The sequence below is a fragment of the Xiphophorus hellerii genome, chromosome 14 (genome assembly GCF_003331165.1).
Source record: "Xiphophorus hellerii strain 12219 chromosome 14, Xiphophorus_hellerii-4.1, whole genome shotgun sequence".
In the NCBI taxonomy this organism is placed as follows: Eukaryota; Metazoa; Chordata; class Actinopteri; order Cyprinodontiformes; family Poeciliidae; genus Xiphophorus; species Xiphophorus hellerii.
Genome location: NC_045685.1, coordinates 17,898,371 through 17,917,767, shown reverse-complemented (window position 1 = coordinate 17,917,767; position 19,397 = coordinate 17,898,371). Strand labels below are relative to the sequence as shown.

Below are 19,397 nucleotides of genomic sequence, written 5' to 3'. Positions count from 1 at the left end.
AATAAAAGCCTTGAATATTTTTACATCATGTAATTGCTCTTTTTGGCTTTATTTGACTTTTTCATCCAAAGCACTGTTACACATGGTATTAGTTTGGAACTTTAAAATGGAGCATAATAATAATTTTAAAATAAAAGCCTTGAATATTTTTACATGACGTAATTGCTGTTTGTGGCTTTATGTGACTTTTTCATCCAAAGCACTGTTACACATGGGATTAGTTTGGAACTTTAAAATTAAGCATACTGAAAATTTCAAAATAAAAGCCTTGAATATTTTACATGACGTAATTGCTTTTTTTGGCCGTATATGACTTTTTCATCCAAAGCACTGTTACACATGGGATTAGTTCGGAACTTTAAAATGGAGCATACTGAAAATTTCAAAATAAAAGCCTTGAATATTTTTACATCAGCTACTTGTGTTTTGAGCATTATATAACTATTTTAACCCAAGGACTATTACGCATGGGATTAGTTTGGCCCTTTGAAATGAAGTTTAACAAAACTTCCAAAATAAAAGCCTTGACAACATTTTAAATCGTACTGAATGGTGCACGTCCGCCTCGCTTAACGTTCTTGCGGTTCTCCGCGTGCCACTGGTTACGTTGCGGCGTTCTTTGGCGTCGACGCCGATTTGTGGCGTGACGACGCCGGGCCCAAGCCCGACGGGCGCGCCTTGGCAGGCCCCGGCTAAATTTCTTCAGAAATTTTGTTTTTCTAGTTATAATTCTTTATTTTTCTTCCGTCACCGTTAATGCGGCTCATACCGCTGGGTGCACACCTACAAATGAGGTATCAAAACGTGCAGAAAATTCACGCCATTGGAGCTATTATTTTTGGTGGGATTTGGGGTTAACGTGGCGACATAATTCGCAAAAAACTACGAAAAAAACCCCATTATAAGTCAATGGGAAAAATCCTGGAAATACCCTATTTTTGAGGATTTTCTGTGTCGTCACAAATTCACCTAGAAATGCCATTCAAATTTCATTTTGTAGATACGTCTGTGATCTCTTCGAAAGTGAAGACGGCTCGTCGATACCAGTTACGGTTTGTCCACAATTTGCCTCTAAGCGACCCAAAGTTTCTCATTTTTCCTAAAGTTAGAGTGCTTCTCTCGCTGATTAGAGTGAGAGATGAAGACAACTTTTTCAACCCAAATCATTTTTGAAATCGCCATCACGCCCACAAATATCGCACGATTGGTATCAAAATCGGTCCTGACATTGATACGCCTGTCTGCTCCGGTAAAATGTTTTCGAAATTTATCTAGACCGTACGGTTTTCTGTCACGGTGCTTCAGAGCAAAGTGATGCGACAGGATTTTCTGAGGCTCTCAGGCTCTTTCACTAACACTTCACACCTTGGTGTGAAACTTATTTAACATAGCAACGGATCTCAAGAGGCTATTGGCTGCTGGTTTGGACTACAAATACGCATCATTGTAGTTCTATCTATCCTCAGTTGAAACAGATCAGGACTGAGAACTGGCCTTTAGAACTACCTGCTGCTATGGGCTGTATATAACTGATTTAACTCAGTAACTGTTACACATGGGATTAGTTTGGAACTTTAAAATTAAGCATAATAATAATTTCAAAATAAAAGCCTTGAATATTTTTACATCAACTACTTGTGTTTTGCGCATTATATAACTATTTTAACCCAATGACTATTACGCAGGGGATTAGTTTGGCCCTTTGAAATGAAGTTTAACAAAAATTCCAAAATAAAAGCCTTCAATATTTTTACATCAACTACTTGCGTTTTCAGCATTATATAACTATTTTAACCCAATGATTATTATTCATGGGATTAGTTTGGCCCTTTGAAATGAAGCTTAACATTTCAAAATAAAAGCCTTGAATATTTTTACATCAACTACTTGCGTTTTCAGCATTATATAACTGATTTAACCCAATGACTGTTATACATGGGATAAGTTTGGACCTTTGAAATGAAGTTTAACAAAAATTCCAAAATAAAAGCCTTGAATATTTTTACATCAACTACTTGTGTTTTGCGCATTATATAACTATTTTAACCCAATGACTATTACGCATGGGATTAGTTTGGACCTTTGAAATGAAGCTTAACATTTCAAAATAAAAGCCTTGAATATTTTTACATCAACTACTTGCGTTTTCAGCATAATATAATTGATATAACCCAATGACTATTACACATGGGATTAGTTTGGCCCTTTGAAATGAAGCTTAACATTTCAAAATAAAAGCCTTGAATATTTTTACATCAACTACTTGTGTTTTGCGCATTATATAACTATTTTAACCCAATGACTATTACGCAGGGGATTAGTTTGGCCCTTTGAAATGAAGCATACCAAAAATTTCAAAATAAAAGCCTTGAATATTTTTACATCAACTACTTGCTTTTTCAGCATTATATAACTGATTTAACCCAATGACTATTACACATGGGATTAAAATAGACTGTTTTGCATGAGCAGCAGATAGATCCTCTATTGCACATGTGTCAAACTCAAGGCCCGCGGGCCACATGTGGCCGGCTACGTCATTTAATGTCGCCCTCTCCCCCCTACCACCGTTTTACAGCCCCATTGATTGACTTAAAATAGGTTTTGAGCACGAATTGACTACAAACTACATATCCCATAATGCCTTCCGATTCTTACCAACCAACATTACGGCTTCTCGCCACTAGAGTGCAGCAGAGTCACCTCAAGCTGATTATTAATTTTCCCAGCGAATAAAACTGAAACATCGACAAGCTAACAAGCTAAAGAGCGAAGTCCCGTGATGTTTCAATCGAGGACTTTTACCGTCTACTGCCCCCTGATTTGATGCCACAGCTTCGACTCCATGCAGCTCGTGTTTTGTCCACGTTTGGAAGCACCTATCTGTGCGAACAGATGTTTTCAATAATGACTTTAAACAAGACCAAGCACAGATCGCGCATTACTGACGAAAACCTACACGCCGTTTTGCGGATTGCCACAGAATAGAACTAAAACCAGACATCGACGAACTGACCAGGGGAAAACGGTGCCAGACATCCGGCCAGAAAACATTGGTAAGCACGAACAAACTACATTTAAATAGAATGAATGTAAAACCAAAACGCAGTATACTGGAATATGCATATAGTTTATTGATTTTGCTTGTGTTTTGTTTATTTACAGAACACAACGCAATGAGGATGTGTGTGAGTTGGTGACAGGGTGAAGAGGGATCAGCGTTGTGTTCAAGGACAGGCAACGTCACCTCATTGTTTTGTTCTTATGTGAAATGCATGTTCGTTGTGTAATAAATAACGAAAAAGTTTTGTGAATGAAGCTGAGAGTTAATATCAAAATTTGTTTTTTATTATTTGTCTGCTTATCTTCAAAGCAGACAAAGAATAATTTTCCCAGTGAATAAAACTGAAACATCGACAAGCTAACGAGCTAAAGAGCGAAGTTTAGCTGAGCAGTTTAAAAATACTGAGCATATTGTTAAACTGCTCAGTTTAAAAATACTGTAATTTTTAAACTGAGCAGTAATTTTACATCCATGCAAACTCAAATGTAATATTTAAAACTTGAATACATAAAATCAGTTATTTAACAATATGAGGTGTTGTTTAAAAATAAAAAAGATAGCAATTTCTTTTTATTGCAGAGACATTAGATTCTTAAATTTATGGTATTCTTTAAATGTTGTAATTTTGGTTCATTGTAAACTTTACCTGTAAAACGTTTGTAGAAATCTTTAACATAAGGTCAATATATATTTTTAAACTGTAATATGTTGTGTGTGTGTGCGTTATTGAAAATTTATATTTGTGACAATCATTAGGTAAATGCTAATGAACTGCCTTCCTGCAGTTTATGAGCATTGAACTGTTACTAAACAGTTCAATGCAAGGTTCATTAGCGTTAGCATTTTAGCTTCAATAAGCTATTAGCTATTTATTTTACTTTTTAGCAATGTTTAGTATACTGAATGGAGTAAATCAATTACAGAAAATATCCTAGTGATTTCCCACATACTGATGAAAGCAATGACGCTAACATTAACGTTTCTGCTGATTTTAGCTGATATACTTACTTTATAATACTGAATGGTGCACGTCCGCCGCGCTTAACGTTCTTGCGATTCTCCGCGTGCCACTGATTACGTTGCGGCGTTCTTTAGCGTCGACGCCGATTTGTAGCGTGACGACGCCGGGCCCATGCCCGACGGGCGCGCCTTGGCAGGCCCCGGCTAAATTTCTTCCGAAATTTTCTAGTTCTTTATTTTTCTTCCGTAACCGTTAATGCGGCTCATACCGCTGGGTGCACACCTACAAATGAGGTATCAAAACGTGCAGAAAATTCACGCCATTGTTGCTATTACTTTTGGTGGGATTTGGGCTTAACGTGGCGACATAATTCGCAAAAAACTACGAAAAAAACCCCATTATAAGTCAATGGGAAAAATCCTGGAAATACCCTATTTTTGAGGATTTTCTGTGTCGTCACTAATTCACGTAGAAATGCCATTCAAATTTCATTTTGTAGATACGTCTGTGATCTCTTCGAAAGTGAAGACGGCTCGTCGATAACAGTTACGGTTTGTCCACAATTTGCCTCTAAGCGACCCAAAGTTTCTCATTTTTCCTAAAGTTAGAGTGCTTCTCTCGCTGATTAGAGTGAGAGATCAAGACAACTTTTTCAACCCAAATCATTTTTGAAATCGCCATCACGCCCACAAATATCGCACGATTAGTATCAAAATCGGTCCTGACATTGATACGCCTGTCTGCTCCGGTAAAATCTTTTCGAAATTTATCTAGATCGTACGGTTTTCTGTCACGGTGCTTCAGAGCAAAGTCATGCGACAGGATTTTCTGAGGCTGTCTGAGGCTCTCTCCCATGTATTTGAATAGAATTTCAGATCTGGGCACAACATTTCTTTCTCTCATCGCTGTAAATGTTCTGAGTGAGGTACAGATATGAATCTCGGGACTATCGCAGAAGACACATTGACCTGTCATACGCTTCAAACGCTTTTCGAATATGTATTACGGTTCCCGACCAGGAAGGATTTGTTTCCAATGCTTTTTGTCAGTAAAACGTGTTTGCTCAAACACACAATTGTGTGTTTGACAGCTCAGAGCTCAGAGCTCACACCCTGCTGAGACCATTATTTGCCATAGCAACGGATCTCAAGAGGCTATTGGCTGCTGGTTTGGACTACAGATACGCATCATTGTAGTTCTATCTATAGTGGAACCCTCAGTTGAAACAGATCAGGACTGAACTGGCCTTTAGAACTATTTGCTGCTATGGGCTGTATATAACTGATTTAACTCAGGAACTGTTACACATGGTATTAGTTTGGAACTTTAAAATGGAGCATAATAATAATTTCAAAATAAAAGCCTTGAATATTTTTACATCATGTAATTGCTGTTTTTGGCTTTGTATGACTTTTTCATCCAAAGCACTGTTACACATGGTATTAGTTCAGAACTTTAAAATGAAGCATACTGAAAATTTCAAAATAAAAGCCTTGAATATTTTTACATCATGTAATTGCTCTTTTTGGCTTTATTTGACTTTTTCATCCAAAGCACTGTTACACATGGTATTAGTTTGGCCCTTTGAAATGAAGCTTAACAAAAATTTCAAAATAAAAGCCTTGAATATTTTTACATCAACTACTTGCGTTTTCAGCATTATATAACTGATTTAACCCAATGACCATTACACATGGGATTAAAATAGACTGTTTTGCATGAGCAGCAGATAGATCCTCTATTGCACATGTGTCAAACTCAAGGCCCGCGGGCCACATGTGGCCGGCTACGTCATTTTATGTGGCCCTCTCCCCCCTACCACCGTTTTACAGCCCCATTGATTGACTTAAAATAGGTTTTGAGCACGAATTGACTACAAACTACATATCCCATAATGCCTTCCGATTCTTACCAACCAACATTACGGCTTCTCGCCACTAGAGTGCAGCAGAGTCACCTCAAGCTGATTATTAATTTTCCCAGCGAATAAAACTGAAACATCGACAAGCTAAGAAGCTAAAGAGCGAAGTTCCGTGATGTTTCAATCGAGGACTTTTACTTTTACCGTCTACTGCCCCCTGATTTGATGCCACAGCTTCGACTCCATGCAGCTCGTGTTTTGTCCACGTTTGGAAGCACCTATCTGTGCGAACAGATGTTTTCAATAATGACTTTAAACAAGACCAAGCACAGATCGCGCATTACTGACGAAAACCTACACGCCGTTTTGCGGATTGCCACAGAATAGAACTAAAACCAGACATCGACGAACTGACCAGGGGAAAACGGTGCCAGACATCCGGCCAGAAAACATTGGTAAGCACAAACAAACTACATTTAAATAGAATGAATGTAAAACCAAAACTCAGTATACTGGAATATGCATATAGTTTATTGATTTTGCTTGTGTTTTGTTTATTTACAGAACACAACACAATGAGGATGTGTGTGAGTTGGTGACGGGGTGAAGAGGGATCAGCGTTGTGTTCAAGGACAGGCAACGTCACCTCATTGTTTGGTTCTTATGTGAAATGCATGTTCGTTGTGTAATAAATAACGAAAAAGTTTTGTGAATGAAGTTGAGAGTTTATATCAAAACTTGTTTTTTATTATTTGTCTGCTTATCTTCAAAGCAGACAAAGAATAATTTTCCCAGCGAATAAAACTGAAACATCGACAAGCTAACGAGCTAAAGAGCGAAGTTTAGCTGAGCAGTTTAAAAATACTGAGCATATTTTTAAACTGCTCAGTTTAAAGATACTGTAATTTTTAAACTGAGCAGTAATTTTACATCCATGCAAACTCAAATGTAATATTTAAAACTTGAATACATAAAATCAGTTATTTAACAATATGAGGTGTTGTTTAAAAATAAAAAAGATAGCAATTTCTTTTTATTGCAGAGACATTAGATTCTTAAATTTATGGTATTCTTTAAATGTTGTAATTTTGGTTCATTGTAAACTTTACCTGTAAAACGTTTGTAGAAATCTTTAACATAAGGTCAATATATATTTTTAAACTGTAATATGTTGTGTGTGTGTGCGTTATTGAAAATTTATATTTGTGACAATCATTAGGTAAATGCTAATGAACTGCCTTCCTGCAGTTTATGAGCATTGAACTGTTACTAAACAGTTCCATGCAAGGTTCATTAGCGTTAGCATTTTAGCTTCAATAAGCTATTAGCTATTTATTTTACTTTTTAGCAATGTTTAGTATACTGAATGGAGTAAATCAATTATAGAAAATATCCTAGTGATTTCCCACATACTGATGAAAGCAATGACGCTAACATTAGCGTTTCTGCTGATTTTAGCTGATATACTTACTTTATAATACTGAATGGTGCACGTCCGCCTTACTTAACGTTCTTGCGATTCTCCGCGTGCCACTGATTACGTTGCGGCGTTCTTTAGCATCGATGCCGATTTGTAGCGTGACGACGCCGGGCCCAGAGCCACGGGCGCGCTTTGGCAGGCCCCGGCTAAATTTCTTCCGAAATTTTCTAGTTTTAAGGTTGTACTAGTTCACTTTTGTTTATTTAACACAATATGAGGTAAAAAAAAAAAGAAAAGAAAAAGAAACATAGACAACAATAAATGGCATATTGCAGTAGAAAGCCCAGAGAAATTATGTAAATTCTCCACTGACATAACAAAAGTTATATCAATCTATCAGTGCCATACCATCATCTATACGCAAAACAAATTAGAAACATTGACAACATAAAGTTTACATATTGATTTATTCGAATAAACAAAAACAAGTGTTTGAATAAAAACAGCTGCAACGCAATAATTAGATGCTCTGTATTTATGTATTTATTTAGTACAGGAATATTTTTCAGCCAAGTGAAAAAACATATTCCCCAGTTAAGCATCCTATATTAGAAAATGTATGAAAAATCAAAAATTGTTTCATAAAAACAGATTTTAAAGTTAAACAAATCTTGAGAAAATACTTGTTCAATCAAACAGAATGAACAGACCATGTTTAAAGTGCATTTAAAATGTCTTCCCATCTGTGTTAAAGCACTTTTTGGGTTCATACCTTCCATTAGATACAGGGATAAAATTAAAGTTCCTGACATTTGATCATTTAAATCTTTTAACGGAAGTCATAGTTTGCAGAGAGGTTTCAAATGATTAAATGGAAACAGAACTTAAAATTTAGAAAAATATGTTCAAGTAATGCACATTTTAGTTCTATTGCCGCACACAGCTTCCCGCCCCAACATGGCGGAAGCGTTGACGTCTCTTGGCAGCAGTTTATAACCGTTTTCAGTGCAGTTTTACCTAGCTAACCATTGGCCAATCAACTAGCTTCAAGAACACGTAACAGCCAATCGGACCTTTGTTAGAAGCAAATTAACCAATCGGAGGCTATGAGGGGCGGGTCCAGCACTCCCGGATTGCGTGATGGTTTCCAATGCGGCTTCTGAAAGCTAACACGTTTAGCCATTAACCAACGGTTACTGTCTTTGTAATGCGAAAATATTTATTTTGGGGATTTTTAACGCTTCAAGATGGGGTTGCTGACGATATTAAAGAAGATGAAGCAGAAGGAGCGGGAGATGAGGCTTCTGATGCTGTATCCTTTTCCGTAACGGCTAGCTAAAAACAAAGTAGCATCCAGAACAATATGCAAAAAGTAGAAAAAAATGTGAGTATAAAAAAAACAGTTGTTTGCTGCAGCACTTACGTTTAACGCTGCATGTTTTTCTGTTTTCTTATCACAACACTTTATACTTGAAAAGGCGATAAATATTTAACAATGTAGATAAATGAGGATGTCTAGCTAAGCTTAATTGTAGCATCATATTTAAAGGTAATTCAAAGTGCTTTAGAGAGAACCGTAGGATCAAATGTAAAGAAATTGACATTAAAAATGTTTAAATAACTGACTTAATGTCAGACAGTGAGAAATAATCTCATTATAATTGTCCACTATATCAATGGAAGAGATGGTTTGAGCCTCATCCTTCTCACAGTTACACATCAAATCAAAGGGACCAAAACCAGATGGAATAATTGTACAACATGCAAGGCCTCAACCAAAAAAAGGAAATCAACTAATATAGTAAAGCCAATCCAGCGTCCTGCCACCACAAGTGGTGCCATTCAAGAGTACAACCCTGGTTTTGATGGTTTTCTCAGAATTAACTGGTTTAAATTTGGCTTCTGGTTTGAGGATTCTCAATAAAGTGCTACGGCAGAATATTAATGTTGCTTTATTTAGTATTTTCTATACAAAATGACAAAAATAAATTTAAAAAAAATCAAACATTACAAATAGTAGTGTTTTTCTAAAGCTGTGTGGAGTTTCTTTAACTTTGCTCCCTGCAGAGGTCTGGATAACGCAGGGAAGACGACCATCCTGAAGAAGTTCAACGGCGAAGACGTCAGCACCATCTCTCCAACACTGGGCTTCAACATCAAAACCCTGGAGCACAGAGGGTCAGTAACTCTCAGTCCTGGAGGACAAAAGCTTTGCTTTTCATTTTTAAGACCTGAGAAAATCATGTGTGACAGGAAAAACCTTTAGCTTTATTTAATCTGGGCGTTGGAAGTAATCATCTGTGAAAGAGTGCTGAATTTCCTCCTTGATTCCACTCTGACGTTTTTCCAGCTTTAAGCTGAATATCTGGGACGTTGGAGGTCAGAAGTCCCTGCGCTCCTACTGGAGGAACTACTTTGAGAGCACGGACGGGCTGGTGTGGGTGGTGGACAGCGCTGACCGACTCCGAATGGAGGACTGCAGGCAGGAACTGAGCGCGCTGCTGCTGGAGGAGGTTCACCTTACTTCTAATTCTGGTTAAAGTCATAGAAACTATAGTGATGAAACATTGGTTTGTTTTCTTGGCAATAATCAAGAATTACAAGTAGGTGAGAGTTTTACATAAACTAGTCTTATCTCAGTTGATTGAAGAAGAACGATGTTGGCAAAACAAATCTGCCACTCTGGAAGGAAATAATTAGATTAGTAGGTAGAGCTGAAACGATTAATCGATTACTGAGATAATTGTCAACTAACTTGGTAATCAATTAACTGTTAATAGGAGTATAAAGACTCTAAAAAAGGCCATTTGCTGAAAGAACAGACTCAGAGCTATAATCAAAACTGTTAAAAAATATATTTTGTATTTGATAAAATACATTTAAAAACATTTTTGTAAATATGTTCTACTCAGAACTTGTGACAATTTTAGGTTTTTGGTTCAAATTCTGTTAAAAAAATGTTAAACACATTTTGCTATCCAGTTATTAATCAGTAATCACTACACTCTGTCGATAAATCAACTAGAAACTGCTGAGCTTTTCAGATGTTAGAACATTTTTTAGCTGCAGATGTATCCTTTACCACAAATGATCAAGTGTTCAGTAAAGGAATGAATAATTGAATGTGTTTGTATTTATTGTATAAGTGTGGTTAAGTGAAAAATCTGCAGGATGTATCAAATTTTTTTTTTATCCAATCAGAATAATTGAGCAGTTAGTTCCAGCTCTATTGCAGAGTCCAGATAATTTATTTCCATCATCTTTTTTCCTGTTGCAGAGATTAGCTGGTGCAACTCTGCTGGTGTTTGCCAACAAACAGGATTTACCAGGAGCGCTGACCAAAGAGGCGATACGAGAGGTAAAATAAAACAAGTCCCAACTTTTCTAAATGGGCTCATTTCATGTTTCTTTTCTTTTTAAATGCAGGTTTTGGCTCTGGATGACATCAATACTCATCACTGGTGCATCATCGGCTGCAGCGCAGTGACAGGAGAGAACCTGTTGGCCGGAGTGGACTGGATGTTAGATGATATTGCTGCAAGGATCTTCACTGCAGAATGAGACTCTGGTTCTGTTAGAATTAGAAACCTGGACTTTTGTTTTGCTTTTGTGTTAAGAGATGTTTGAGTTTCTTTATTAAATGGTTGTCTCTATGATCAAGGTTCTGGTTCTGAATTGACTTTCAGGTAAATTTTATATCTGCAAAAGGTTTAAATCCCATCCACAACCCATCTTGGTGGAAACTACATGTTTTATTTACAGTTTACAGCACCATTCATGGATCAGAACCATGCAGCCTAGAACTAGCAGCTAAAAAGTTAGTGGTTCTGGTCCACCTCCAACTCCCAGTCAGCCTAAATTTGGCAGATGGCTACATTTACCAAATGTATTAATGTGTGCTGGTCCATTTACGGGTTAAGAGGATCCAGATGGAGGCAAAGCTTTCATCAGGTCTGCTTTTATGTTCCAGACAGTATTAATGGTTGTATATTTTTGCAACAAAACTAAACTTCTTAAAAACAAACCAGCATCAGATCCAGCAGCAAAATTAAAGTGCCTGAGGAGAAAAGTATGAATGGCTACTGCCAGAGTCCAGAACTCGTTTTATAAAACCTTTTTCTTAGTTTAAACCCATTGTGCCCCCTGCTGGTTAAAACTGATAAACTAGAAGTTTAAAATGTGTACAGACAGGACAGCACAATAGTTAATTTTATTGAATCTCAAGTATTCTAGGAATTAAAAAGAAAAAAAAAATGTAAATTTGAGTTTGAATTGCTGCCATTTTTCTTGGAGAAAAATCTGATTAATCTTCAGTGTTTTTTTCCTCATGTTTGACTTGAGTTCTGAAATTTGTTTCCCACCTACAACAACCCTTGTATACCAACATGAAATTCTAATGCAGTTAAATTTTTTATAGAAAAAAAGACAATTTTTATATTTTGTCAGTTTTAATTCACAGAAAACAATTTTTTTTTAAAATCTCAACAGCAAGTTCTTCAGATTCAGCTGGAGTCCACCTGCATTAAAAAACAAGAAAAAAAGATTTTAGATAAACAAGACTAGACAGGTGGTGGGATGTAGGAGTTTAGGGAGCTAATAAATGCCACAAAAATCAGAACAATACCAATCAGTCATTGATTCTCAGACTGGGGCGGTACCAGAAACTCATCACGATGCAAGTGGTCGTTTCTAAAAACGTTAAAACTCGAAGAAGCTCCGATACTCACCAGCAAACCTCAAGCCAAGACGTCAGGCTGTCGAAAAGAAAGGCATAGAGTCAACGTTTACTTAATAGATATATACCATTGCAGATGTGCAACCCATGAGAGAATCAAAGAGTTTGAGCCTGGGATGTGATCAGCTTTTGTTTTTCAGTCAGGCCCTCAGCCAGAACTCCATCAGAACTCAGCAGGTCACCTTACACCTGAGAAACTCAGGGTTCTCAGTGCCAAAACTGAGCCAACAGGAGCGGAAACTAGCTGAGGCAGGGGGTGGACGGCTTTAGTGGGGATGTTTATCATCACTTCTACAATCCCAGGCACATCAGTTGGTTTTACATACCTAAAATACAGTCTGGTCAGAAGTTTCATCGTCCTCGAGAAGAAAACCTGCAAAAAGCAGCGAATTAGAGGCCGAGTGACAACCGGACTGTGACAAACAGTGAACTTCGTGGATCAGAGGGGGATACCAGTCAGTCATTGCTTCTCAGACTGGGGCGGTATCAACAAGAAAATCATCATCTCCATTAGAAAATAACTTTAAAAAAAGGGAACCACTACTTCTGAAAACGACAAAAAAAAAAGTAATGTACTTTTGTTGGAAACCAGTCGCATGAAGGGTTTTGCATCACCAAACTGCACAAATTAAATATTTAATCACATTTTCAAATTTATTGGCACTTTATTCGCCTACTGACCAGTGGAGAAAATGGTAAACGATCCCAATAATTTAAACTCAATAACTGGAATTAATAAGTTAAAATTCTTAACTTCTCACTATAAATGATAAACGTCCACCACTAGCTGAGTTACAATTCATAAACCACTTTGCATTCTTGTTGGTTGTGCAGGAGGCTCCACTTCTGCTTTTCAACAATGTAGTTGTATAATTGTGCATCTGTCTGAAAGCTCAAAATAGGCAGAACTGAGCAGATTAAAATCTCACTATCCAAGAATGATTTTGTGCAAAGAAAAATGCAACACGTTTCATATAGCCAACAGAGACATCCTAACCATTAAAGGTCCATTTAAAAAGCTTCTTCAAGATACTCACCAATATGGTTCAGTTGACCATTTCCATCTGAAAAACAGGAAGGACCCAAAGTTATGATTATGACATTTATTGGATTCTGATGTACAACCTGTAGCTAGAACGAGGTCAGATGTTTGTTTCAGTCAAACTCAACCAGAACCTCCAGCTCCATCAGAACTCAGCAGGTTACTTTACACCTGAGGTTCACGATCAGGCTTCTCAGTACCATACTGAGTCAACAGGGGGGGATACTAGCAGAGATGGGGAGCCCAAACAACCCCAGGACTGTTGGAGCTCAGTACCATACATCATTCCCGTCACCAACAAGGTCAACATGCTACTTTGTTCTGTCCCAGTCAGAAGGCTACATTCACTCAAGCAAACTGGGCTTTTAGTGGTAGAGTAACAAATTTCAACCAATTGACCCAAACCATCACTTGGATAAAAGCACAACATATCAATTCAAAAGAGAAGATCTCCTGTAGTAGTTTGTGTTACAGAGGCTTTGAAGAAGCCTCTGACTGGAGCTGTTTCCATTAATATTAAAATTACTCAAATTAAAATGATGAAAGTCAGAATTACTTCTTTCTCCTGCACCAATTAAAAATCAGACATTGATAAATCATAATAAAGGGTTGGGACTTCAACATGTTTATTTCAATTAAAGATTTTTTTTAAAAGTAGGCCAATTAATCATTAAACAAAATAGACAATATATGCAAAAGTTCAAGCTGGAACCCTTGAATATGCAACTTTCTGGTGCTACTACACTGCAGAGTGATGGAATAATTCAACTTTACCTCAAGTTTCTTACCGATTAGAGAATTGGTGCAAATACTGAGTTAATCAAACTTCTCAGTTTCTAGTTTGAGGTCAAAGCTTAAACTGAACAAATTGGGAGGAAACTCAAGATTCAACACCAGCCCAGGTGGTGTTTAAATAAAATTTTAGCTCAATCCGCCTGGAATCCACCAGTTCATACATGCATGTAAACCTTCTGACCAGAACAGCACCTTAGATCACTTCAAACATGGAGGAAGAAAAAATACTCACCAATATGGTTCAGGCAACTTCAACCTGAGAGGAGAGAAAGGAAAGTAAATCAGAATTAACATTTAAAAACTGTGAAGTAATGAGTCGTATTCAAGTACGCCACTAATTAAAAACCACATCCAAGTTAAAGAGACCAACATTCTAAAGATTGTATAAAATAACTGAAAAACTAAACTGACAAAGGTTTCTGTGTTGAACTATTGTTGTTTTCAAATGAGACATTTTGACTGCCCACTTAGGAGAAGAAAAAAAATTATTTTTTTTTAAATCCCTCCTAAGTCAAATTTCCTATTGGGAAACTGGGAGCAACTCCTGACTACCCCTAGTTACCACTTGCAAGGCAGACTCCCTGTTTCAATATGGCCGCTCCTCACATCAACAGTAGTAAGATGTGGTGGAAACACATTTATATAAGAAAGGTCTTAAAGGACCAGCATTATGTTTCTCTAAGCACATGGCACCATTTTACAGCATCATGTAGTGACTGTCCCCTTCGGTTGTTCCTGAAACTCTGAACTGTTGCCAACTGAAAGTGACATTTGCATTTGGAAAGTAAAGCTTTAACTGATGTTTGAGCTTTTGGGTTGGATCAGAGTAATACCAATCAGTCATGAATTCTCAGACTGGGGCGGTAAACAAGGAATCTTCACATCCACCCATCCGGTGTTAACCATTATTGATTAGAACCGACCTCCATCTGCGCTTCGTTCCAACGCTGCGCATCGGGTGGCTCCTCCTTCCTGAAACGTAAACAGGAAGTCATTTACTCCAAGCCGCCATCTTTAGGGCCAATCAGTTTTAAAAAAGGTCAAATCCCTTCAACCCGTTTCCAATCAGACTGTTGGTAGCCCCAACGAGTTGTCCCCTTGTTGCCGTGGCAACGCCAGTGGGTTCACCTTTTCAGGTCTGGCATTGGCACACGGCGTAAGACGCGTGCGGGTGTCATCACTATGGAAACCAAACAGTGTGGCTATATTTCCCCCTCTCTGAAGTCACATTGCTCACCTGGATGAACGCCAGTTATGTGGAGGGGAACCTTGATGACATCACTTCCTGATTTTGACCTGAAAGAAGGACGAAAGGCGAGATTAAAGGACTGAACTGGTTAAATAAAGGTGAATAAACGCTGAACTCCACTGATGTCAGATTTTTTTTTTCTCAACAGCAGTTCAGACGAACGAGATTCCAGATTTCTCATCATTTCCAGCAGATCTACAGGTTAATGGAGCGAAAACCTCAAATTTCCAGATCTTACCTTCAAAACAGGAACTCTCCATCAGGTCGGCGAAGCTGTTCTATTAAAAACAAAAACATTAGATCAATAAAAAAGGATCAGATCACATAAAGAGCCTGAACAGACAGATGAATGCAGCTGCTCAGGTGTTTGGATAATTTTCACATCGGGTCAAAGTGAGCTGAGTAGTTTTCATCACTGAAGCTGCATTAGAGCTAAAGTTCTCCTACAGGGTGGAAATCAGCACAAAACGCTGGTGAAATCTTGTTAACAAGCCACAGTGAAGCTTTCCTACCCATTTGAGCGTCAAGATGTTGTAAAATCTCATCCAGACAAGATGAAGGATTTAGGTAAAGTTTACACAATTGTGTAGGATGCTACAGATCTTCAGAAAATGTAAAAATAAATGTGATTTATGCAATTAAAGGGTTACTGGTGAACAAATTCTTGAGTTACTCATCTGCATGTGCAAGTCTACATCCTGTACTATTAAAATCAGAACAATTTGTACCCAGCAGTGGCTTGTAAAGACTTAAAGGGTTCATTTTCACCCCTCTAGGATTTACAGAATATGTAGATTTAAAAATCCTTACCAGGACATGTTTATGATTTTCCAGGGCCAGATGTCGGCCACTTTAGATTCACTGCAGGAGAAAAAGCGATTAGATCAGAACGAAGCAAGAATCGTCTCTGCAGGCATGCTAAAGGTTTGGATGTTTGATCAGGGCTTTGGTGACAAACTGCCATTTGACATTTGAGTCGTCCAGGAGATTAATGGGTGCTAACCCATGTCATCCTTTCAAACAATACGACTTTCATTCTGAAACTAAACAGCGGTAGGATGTAAAGTAAACTTACCTATTAGTGAAGCATTTATCACAGCTGATATTTCACATCAGGTTTTCATCTGCAACAAAAATATGCAAGTTATTAACTTGCACAAGCTTCTCCTCTGGTCCCAAATGTTAATCTCAGGGCAATCAGATTAAAAGTTGACTTCATTATGTTCAGGCATATGCTTGTCTTTAAAGGTAATCATCAGATTTACACCCACAGCTTTTATTAAACTTTAAGCCTCATTTCTTTACTCACCTCCACTAGGTTTCCAACACCTCTCCAGCATTTATGATGTTATTGGGGAACAAATCCTGCAAGAAAAAACACCTCATCAGGTAATGTCTTAAAATAAAATATACGTTGTTCTGTTTTAGGGCTGGTTCAGATAAATAAGCTGTCATCAGAAGAGTCAGGCATATGCTTGTCAGTTATAAAATCATCAGTTTTAGCCTTTAGATTAGTGGGAATTTCACCTAAAAAGCAGATTACCTGCTGGGCTTGAGGCGTTGATCCTCACTGAAGGTGTTGATCACATCTGTGGGAGAAAAGTGAATAATTAGGATCAACTTTAAACCGAAATAAAAGTCAGGAATAGTCGATATTTGCTGGAGCTATCATGCTACTCAGAATCTGGTAAAGGGGTTTCTTCAAAGGTTGATTCGGTAAGAGAGAGTTCAGAAAGATTCATCACTGCAGCAAACAAGCTCCACCAGACAAAGACTGAAGGTGTGTGTGTGTGTGTGTATTACTGGTTATTTCACCCCTTAATTTTATTTAACACATGACTTGTTTTCTCTTTCCTATGGAAAGAAGTCAAGTAATTTTCCACTCATCAGAATGGATGGCTGCCATTCAGGAGGATTTTTATTGATAAAATATATTTCTTAGGAGCCAACTGGTCCAAACTGGTACGTTTGGACTGGAAATTGGGTGTAATAAATCCTTAGTAAAGGACTGAACCACAAACAAAATGAATACTCTTTAGCAAAGGAAATTGATTGGAAGTTTTTACGTACCAGATAAAGTAAGATGAAATTGTAAAACATTTGGTGAAAAGGTGAACTAACCCATAACCACATGTGAAGCAACTTTAAGGCTGAATCCCATTTCATCTCAATGTTTCTGTACAGCTTTGCAGGTGTTTAAAATATGTTGCAATGATTAAAATCAAAATCCATCCAAAAATAATTTTAATTCAACAACAAAGTAAATGTGGCAACTCATATCTTCCTGGTATATCATAATAAATCTGAAACTGTTGCTGTACGACAGCCTTATGACCGTTTTCACAAGCTAACCACTTAAATTCTGGGCAGCAGAGACAAAAATTAAACATGACCTGGACGCTGCTAATCGATTCCATTTGCTTTTGACACTCATCTATACATTTCTATCTGGCTGTACGGTTAGAAACCCAGGCAGAAAGACTAATTCAGGGATAATATATAACATTTAATTATAAATGGCGCGTTTTGGCACCATAATGTGCCTATTGTATGGTTAGAGAGAGGAACAGGGGGGTGGTAATATAAATAACTAAGAAATAGGATTCAGCCTATAATGCTTCGTAGCTAAACGCTAAATTAACAGTTACCTTCTTGTGCAAGAAGCCTCAAAACCCAAACCTGGAAAAAATAAATAAATAAAAATTAGATTTCAGTATTAAGAGACAATAAAAAGCTTGTTTCTGGTGGCCTCATGCCACTCAGAATAATTGACTTGTCTTCAATGGATTATTCAGTGAGAGAGTTCAATTAGAACATCACTGTAGCACGAGGCAGCAAAACACTCAAGATTTTAAAAATACTTCATCCTCCCATGTAAGATGCAGACCTCACCTTTGGCAGCAAAGCGTGCGCCATCTCTTCTTTGCTGAACGACAAGAGCATAAATGTTAGCATGCTAAGTTAGCATTTTTCCCAAGCAGCCAACACGTGACTGGACCATGCGACCCACCCAGGCAGCATGGATTTAGTTGTTGAAATATACGACTAAAAAGGTGAAAACGCAACGTCTCTCATCAGAATAATAAAAGTGCAATCACAGTCACTCAGAACAGGTCTGTAAAAAATTATCATCATTGAGAGACAATGCAACAGCTAGCAGCCGCGCCAAGCGAGCAACGGCCATCGCTTTATTCTAGCTGGAAAATATACATTTCTAGCCGAAGCTTGGCGAAAATGATGAAGCAAAAAGCTCAAAAAGACGTTCTGAATTAAGTTTGGAACATTCAGAAAGCAAGATTAGAATGATTTAAAGGCGGATGGTGGAGGATTGTTCTCCGCTCCGTCGTGCTGCACCGTTGGAAAGCAGCGAAGTTTCTGGATTAAAGCTAACTGCGGGCCGCAGCCATCGGTCAGCTGCAGTTCCAATTCTATTTTAGATTATTTGCGTATAATAACACAATCGTATAAAATAATGTTTAGAGGAACTATAATGAAGAAGGAGATAACTCATCTTACCAGCAGCAGAGGGAAGGAGGAAGTGGAAGAAGAATCCGGTGCGTCTGCTTTTTATGTCCCCACTACTTTGGCTCCTCCCACCCCGGAACTTTCAGCGGGAAAACGACTTTATGAGCTTTATTTTTGATATATTAAGATTAGACCACGTTAAAGAAAGCGTATTGTAGCAAAAGTACGGTATTTCTTTTAAGAAACATATTAACTTGTAAATATGTTTAAAAGCGGCGAAACGTTATTGCTGACGTCACTTCCGTTTCACGGATTTTGACCACAAGGTAGCAGCAGAGCCATTCAAAGCAACCACTTTATACTTCTGCTCTTACACTTTTTATTTGACACGAATAATTCTCTTGATTCCGCAGTAATGATTAAAATAAATTATTAACCACGTAAAAGAATAATAGATTTAAAAATCACTCGTTTTTTCAGTTACTCAGAAAAAAAAGAATGTGTTCAGCAGAAATGTACATATTCTGCAATCTGCATATATTTTTGCAAGATGCAACTGGAGTAACTCAACACTCGCACAGACAAACCTACACAACCAACCAACTGTTGATATTCCACCCAGGTCTGCATGGTCTAGGGGGCGCCACAAAAAATTGTGCCCTAAATCATGAAAAGATTTTTTTTCATTGCGTTTTTGCATGTCTAATCAACACAAACAGGCACCCCGCTGTATAAAGTCCTTATTCTTTATGGAGTGGAAAGTTGTTAGTATTATTGCTGCAGTGAAAAGGTCTTGTGTGTACAT

The 19,397-nt window shown here is 37.7% G+C and overlaps 1 protein-coding gene, 1 long non-coding RNA gene and 6 other non-coding genes across 12 annotated transcripts; 1 reads left to right on the top strand and 7 right to left on the bottom strand.

The window, feature by feature from the left end:
- The first annotated feature begins 8,410 nt into the window (after window positions 1–8,410).
- arl2 (ADP-ribosylation factor-like 2) lies at window positions 8,411–10,962 on the top strand. Its single transcript, XM_032583556.1, has 5 exons — window positions 8,411–8,618; window positions 9,374–9,484; window positions 9,657–9,819; window positions 10,584–10,664; window positions 10,733–10,962. The coding sequence occupies exons 1-5, from the start codon at window positions 8,554–8,556 to the stop codon at window positions 10,865–10,867; spliced, it is 555 nt and encodes a 184-aa protein (XP_032439447.1). The 5' UTR covers window positions 8,411–8,553; the 3' UTR covers window positions 10,868–10,962.
- Window positions 10,963–11,743: 781 nt separating this feature from the next.
- LOC116732944 (uncharacterized) lies at window positions 11,744–18,715 on the bottom strand. Of its 5 annotated transcripts, XR_004341913.1 has the most exons (15): window positions 18,644–18,715; window positions 18,020–18,053; window positions 17,776–17,806; window positions 16,671–16,716; window positions 16,437–16,492; window positions 16,203–16,251; window positions 15,938–15,988; window positions 15,366–15,405; window positions 15,116–15,174; window positions 14,802–14,850; window positions 14,111–14,134; window positions 13,079–13,105; window positions 12,368–12,414; window positions 12,034–12,060; window positions 11,744–11,823 (listed from the first exon to the last, which is right to left on the bottom strand). It is a non-coding gene; the product is annotated as an uncharacterized LOC116732944 (long non-coding RNA). The 5 variants fall into 5 exon arrangements; XR_004341912.1 differs by having other exon boundaries at window positions 14,111–14,850; XR_004341916.1 differs by lacking the exon at window positions 13,079–13,105.
- LOC116733527 (small nucleolar RNA SNORD31) lies at window positions 11,913–11,985 on the bottom strand. The gene has a single exon (XR_004342051.1). It is a non-coding gene; the product is annotated as a small nucleolar RNA SNORD31 (small nucleolar RNA).
- On the bottom strand, window positions 12,475–12,553 carry LOC116733529 (small nucleolar RNA SNORD31). Its single transcript, XR_004342053.1, has one exon. It is a non-coding gene; the product is annotated as a small nucleolar RNA SNORD31 (small nucleolar RNA).
- Window positions 14,694–14,767, bottom strand: LOC116733528 (small nucleolar RNA SNORD31). Its single transcript, XR_004342052.1, has one exon. It is a non-coding gene; the product is annotated as a small nucleolar RNA SNORD31 (small nucleolar RNA).
- LOC116733530 (small nucleolar RNA SNORD22) lies at window positions 14,939–15,064 on the bottom strand. The gene has a single exon (XR_004342054.1). It is a non-coding gene; the product is annotated as a small nucleolar RNA SNORD22 (small nucleolar RNA).
- LOC116733526 (small nucleolar RNA SNORD30) lies at window positions 15,248–15,315 on the bottom strand. Its single transcript, XR_004342050.1, has one exon. It is a non-coding gene; the product is annotated as a small nucleolar RNA SNORD30 (small nucleolar RNA).
- LOC116733525 (small nucleolar RNA SNORD29) lies at window positions 15,482–15,548 on the bottom strand. The gene has a single exon (XR_004342049.1). It is a non-coding gene; the product is annotated as a small nucleolar RNA SNORD29 (small nucleolar RNA).
- Window positions 18,716–19,397: the final 682 nt, after the last annotated feature.

Excerpts from the sequence above, each read along its gene's own strand:
- arl2 (XM_032583556.1), top strand. The coding sequence starts at position 8,554 with ATGGGGTTGCTGACGATATTAAAGAAGATGAAGCAGAAGGAGCGGGAG. Across the intron at positions 8,619-9,373 it reads GAGATGAGGCTTCTGATGCT|AGGTCTGGATAACGCAGGGA; the intron begins GTATCCTTTTCC and ends TGCTCCCTGCAG. Across the intron at positions 10,665-10,732 it reads CCAAAGAGGCGATACGAGAG|GTTTTGGCTCTGGATGACAT; the intron begins GTAAAATAAAAC and ends TTTTAAATGCAG.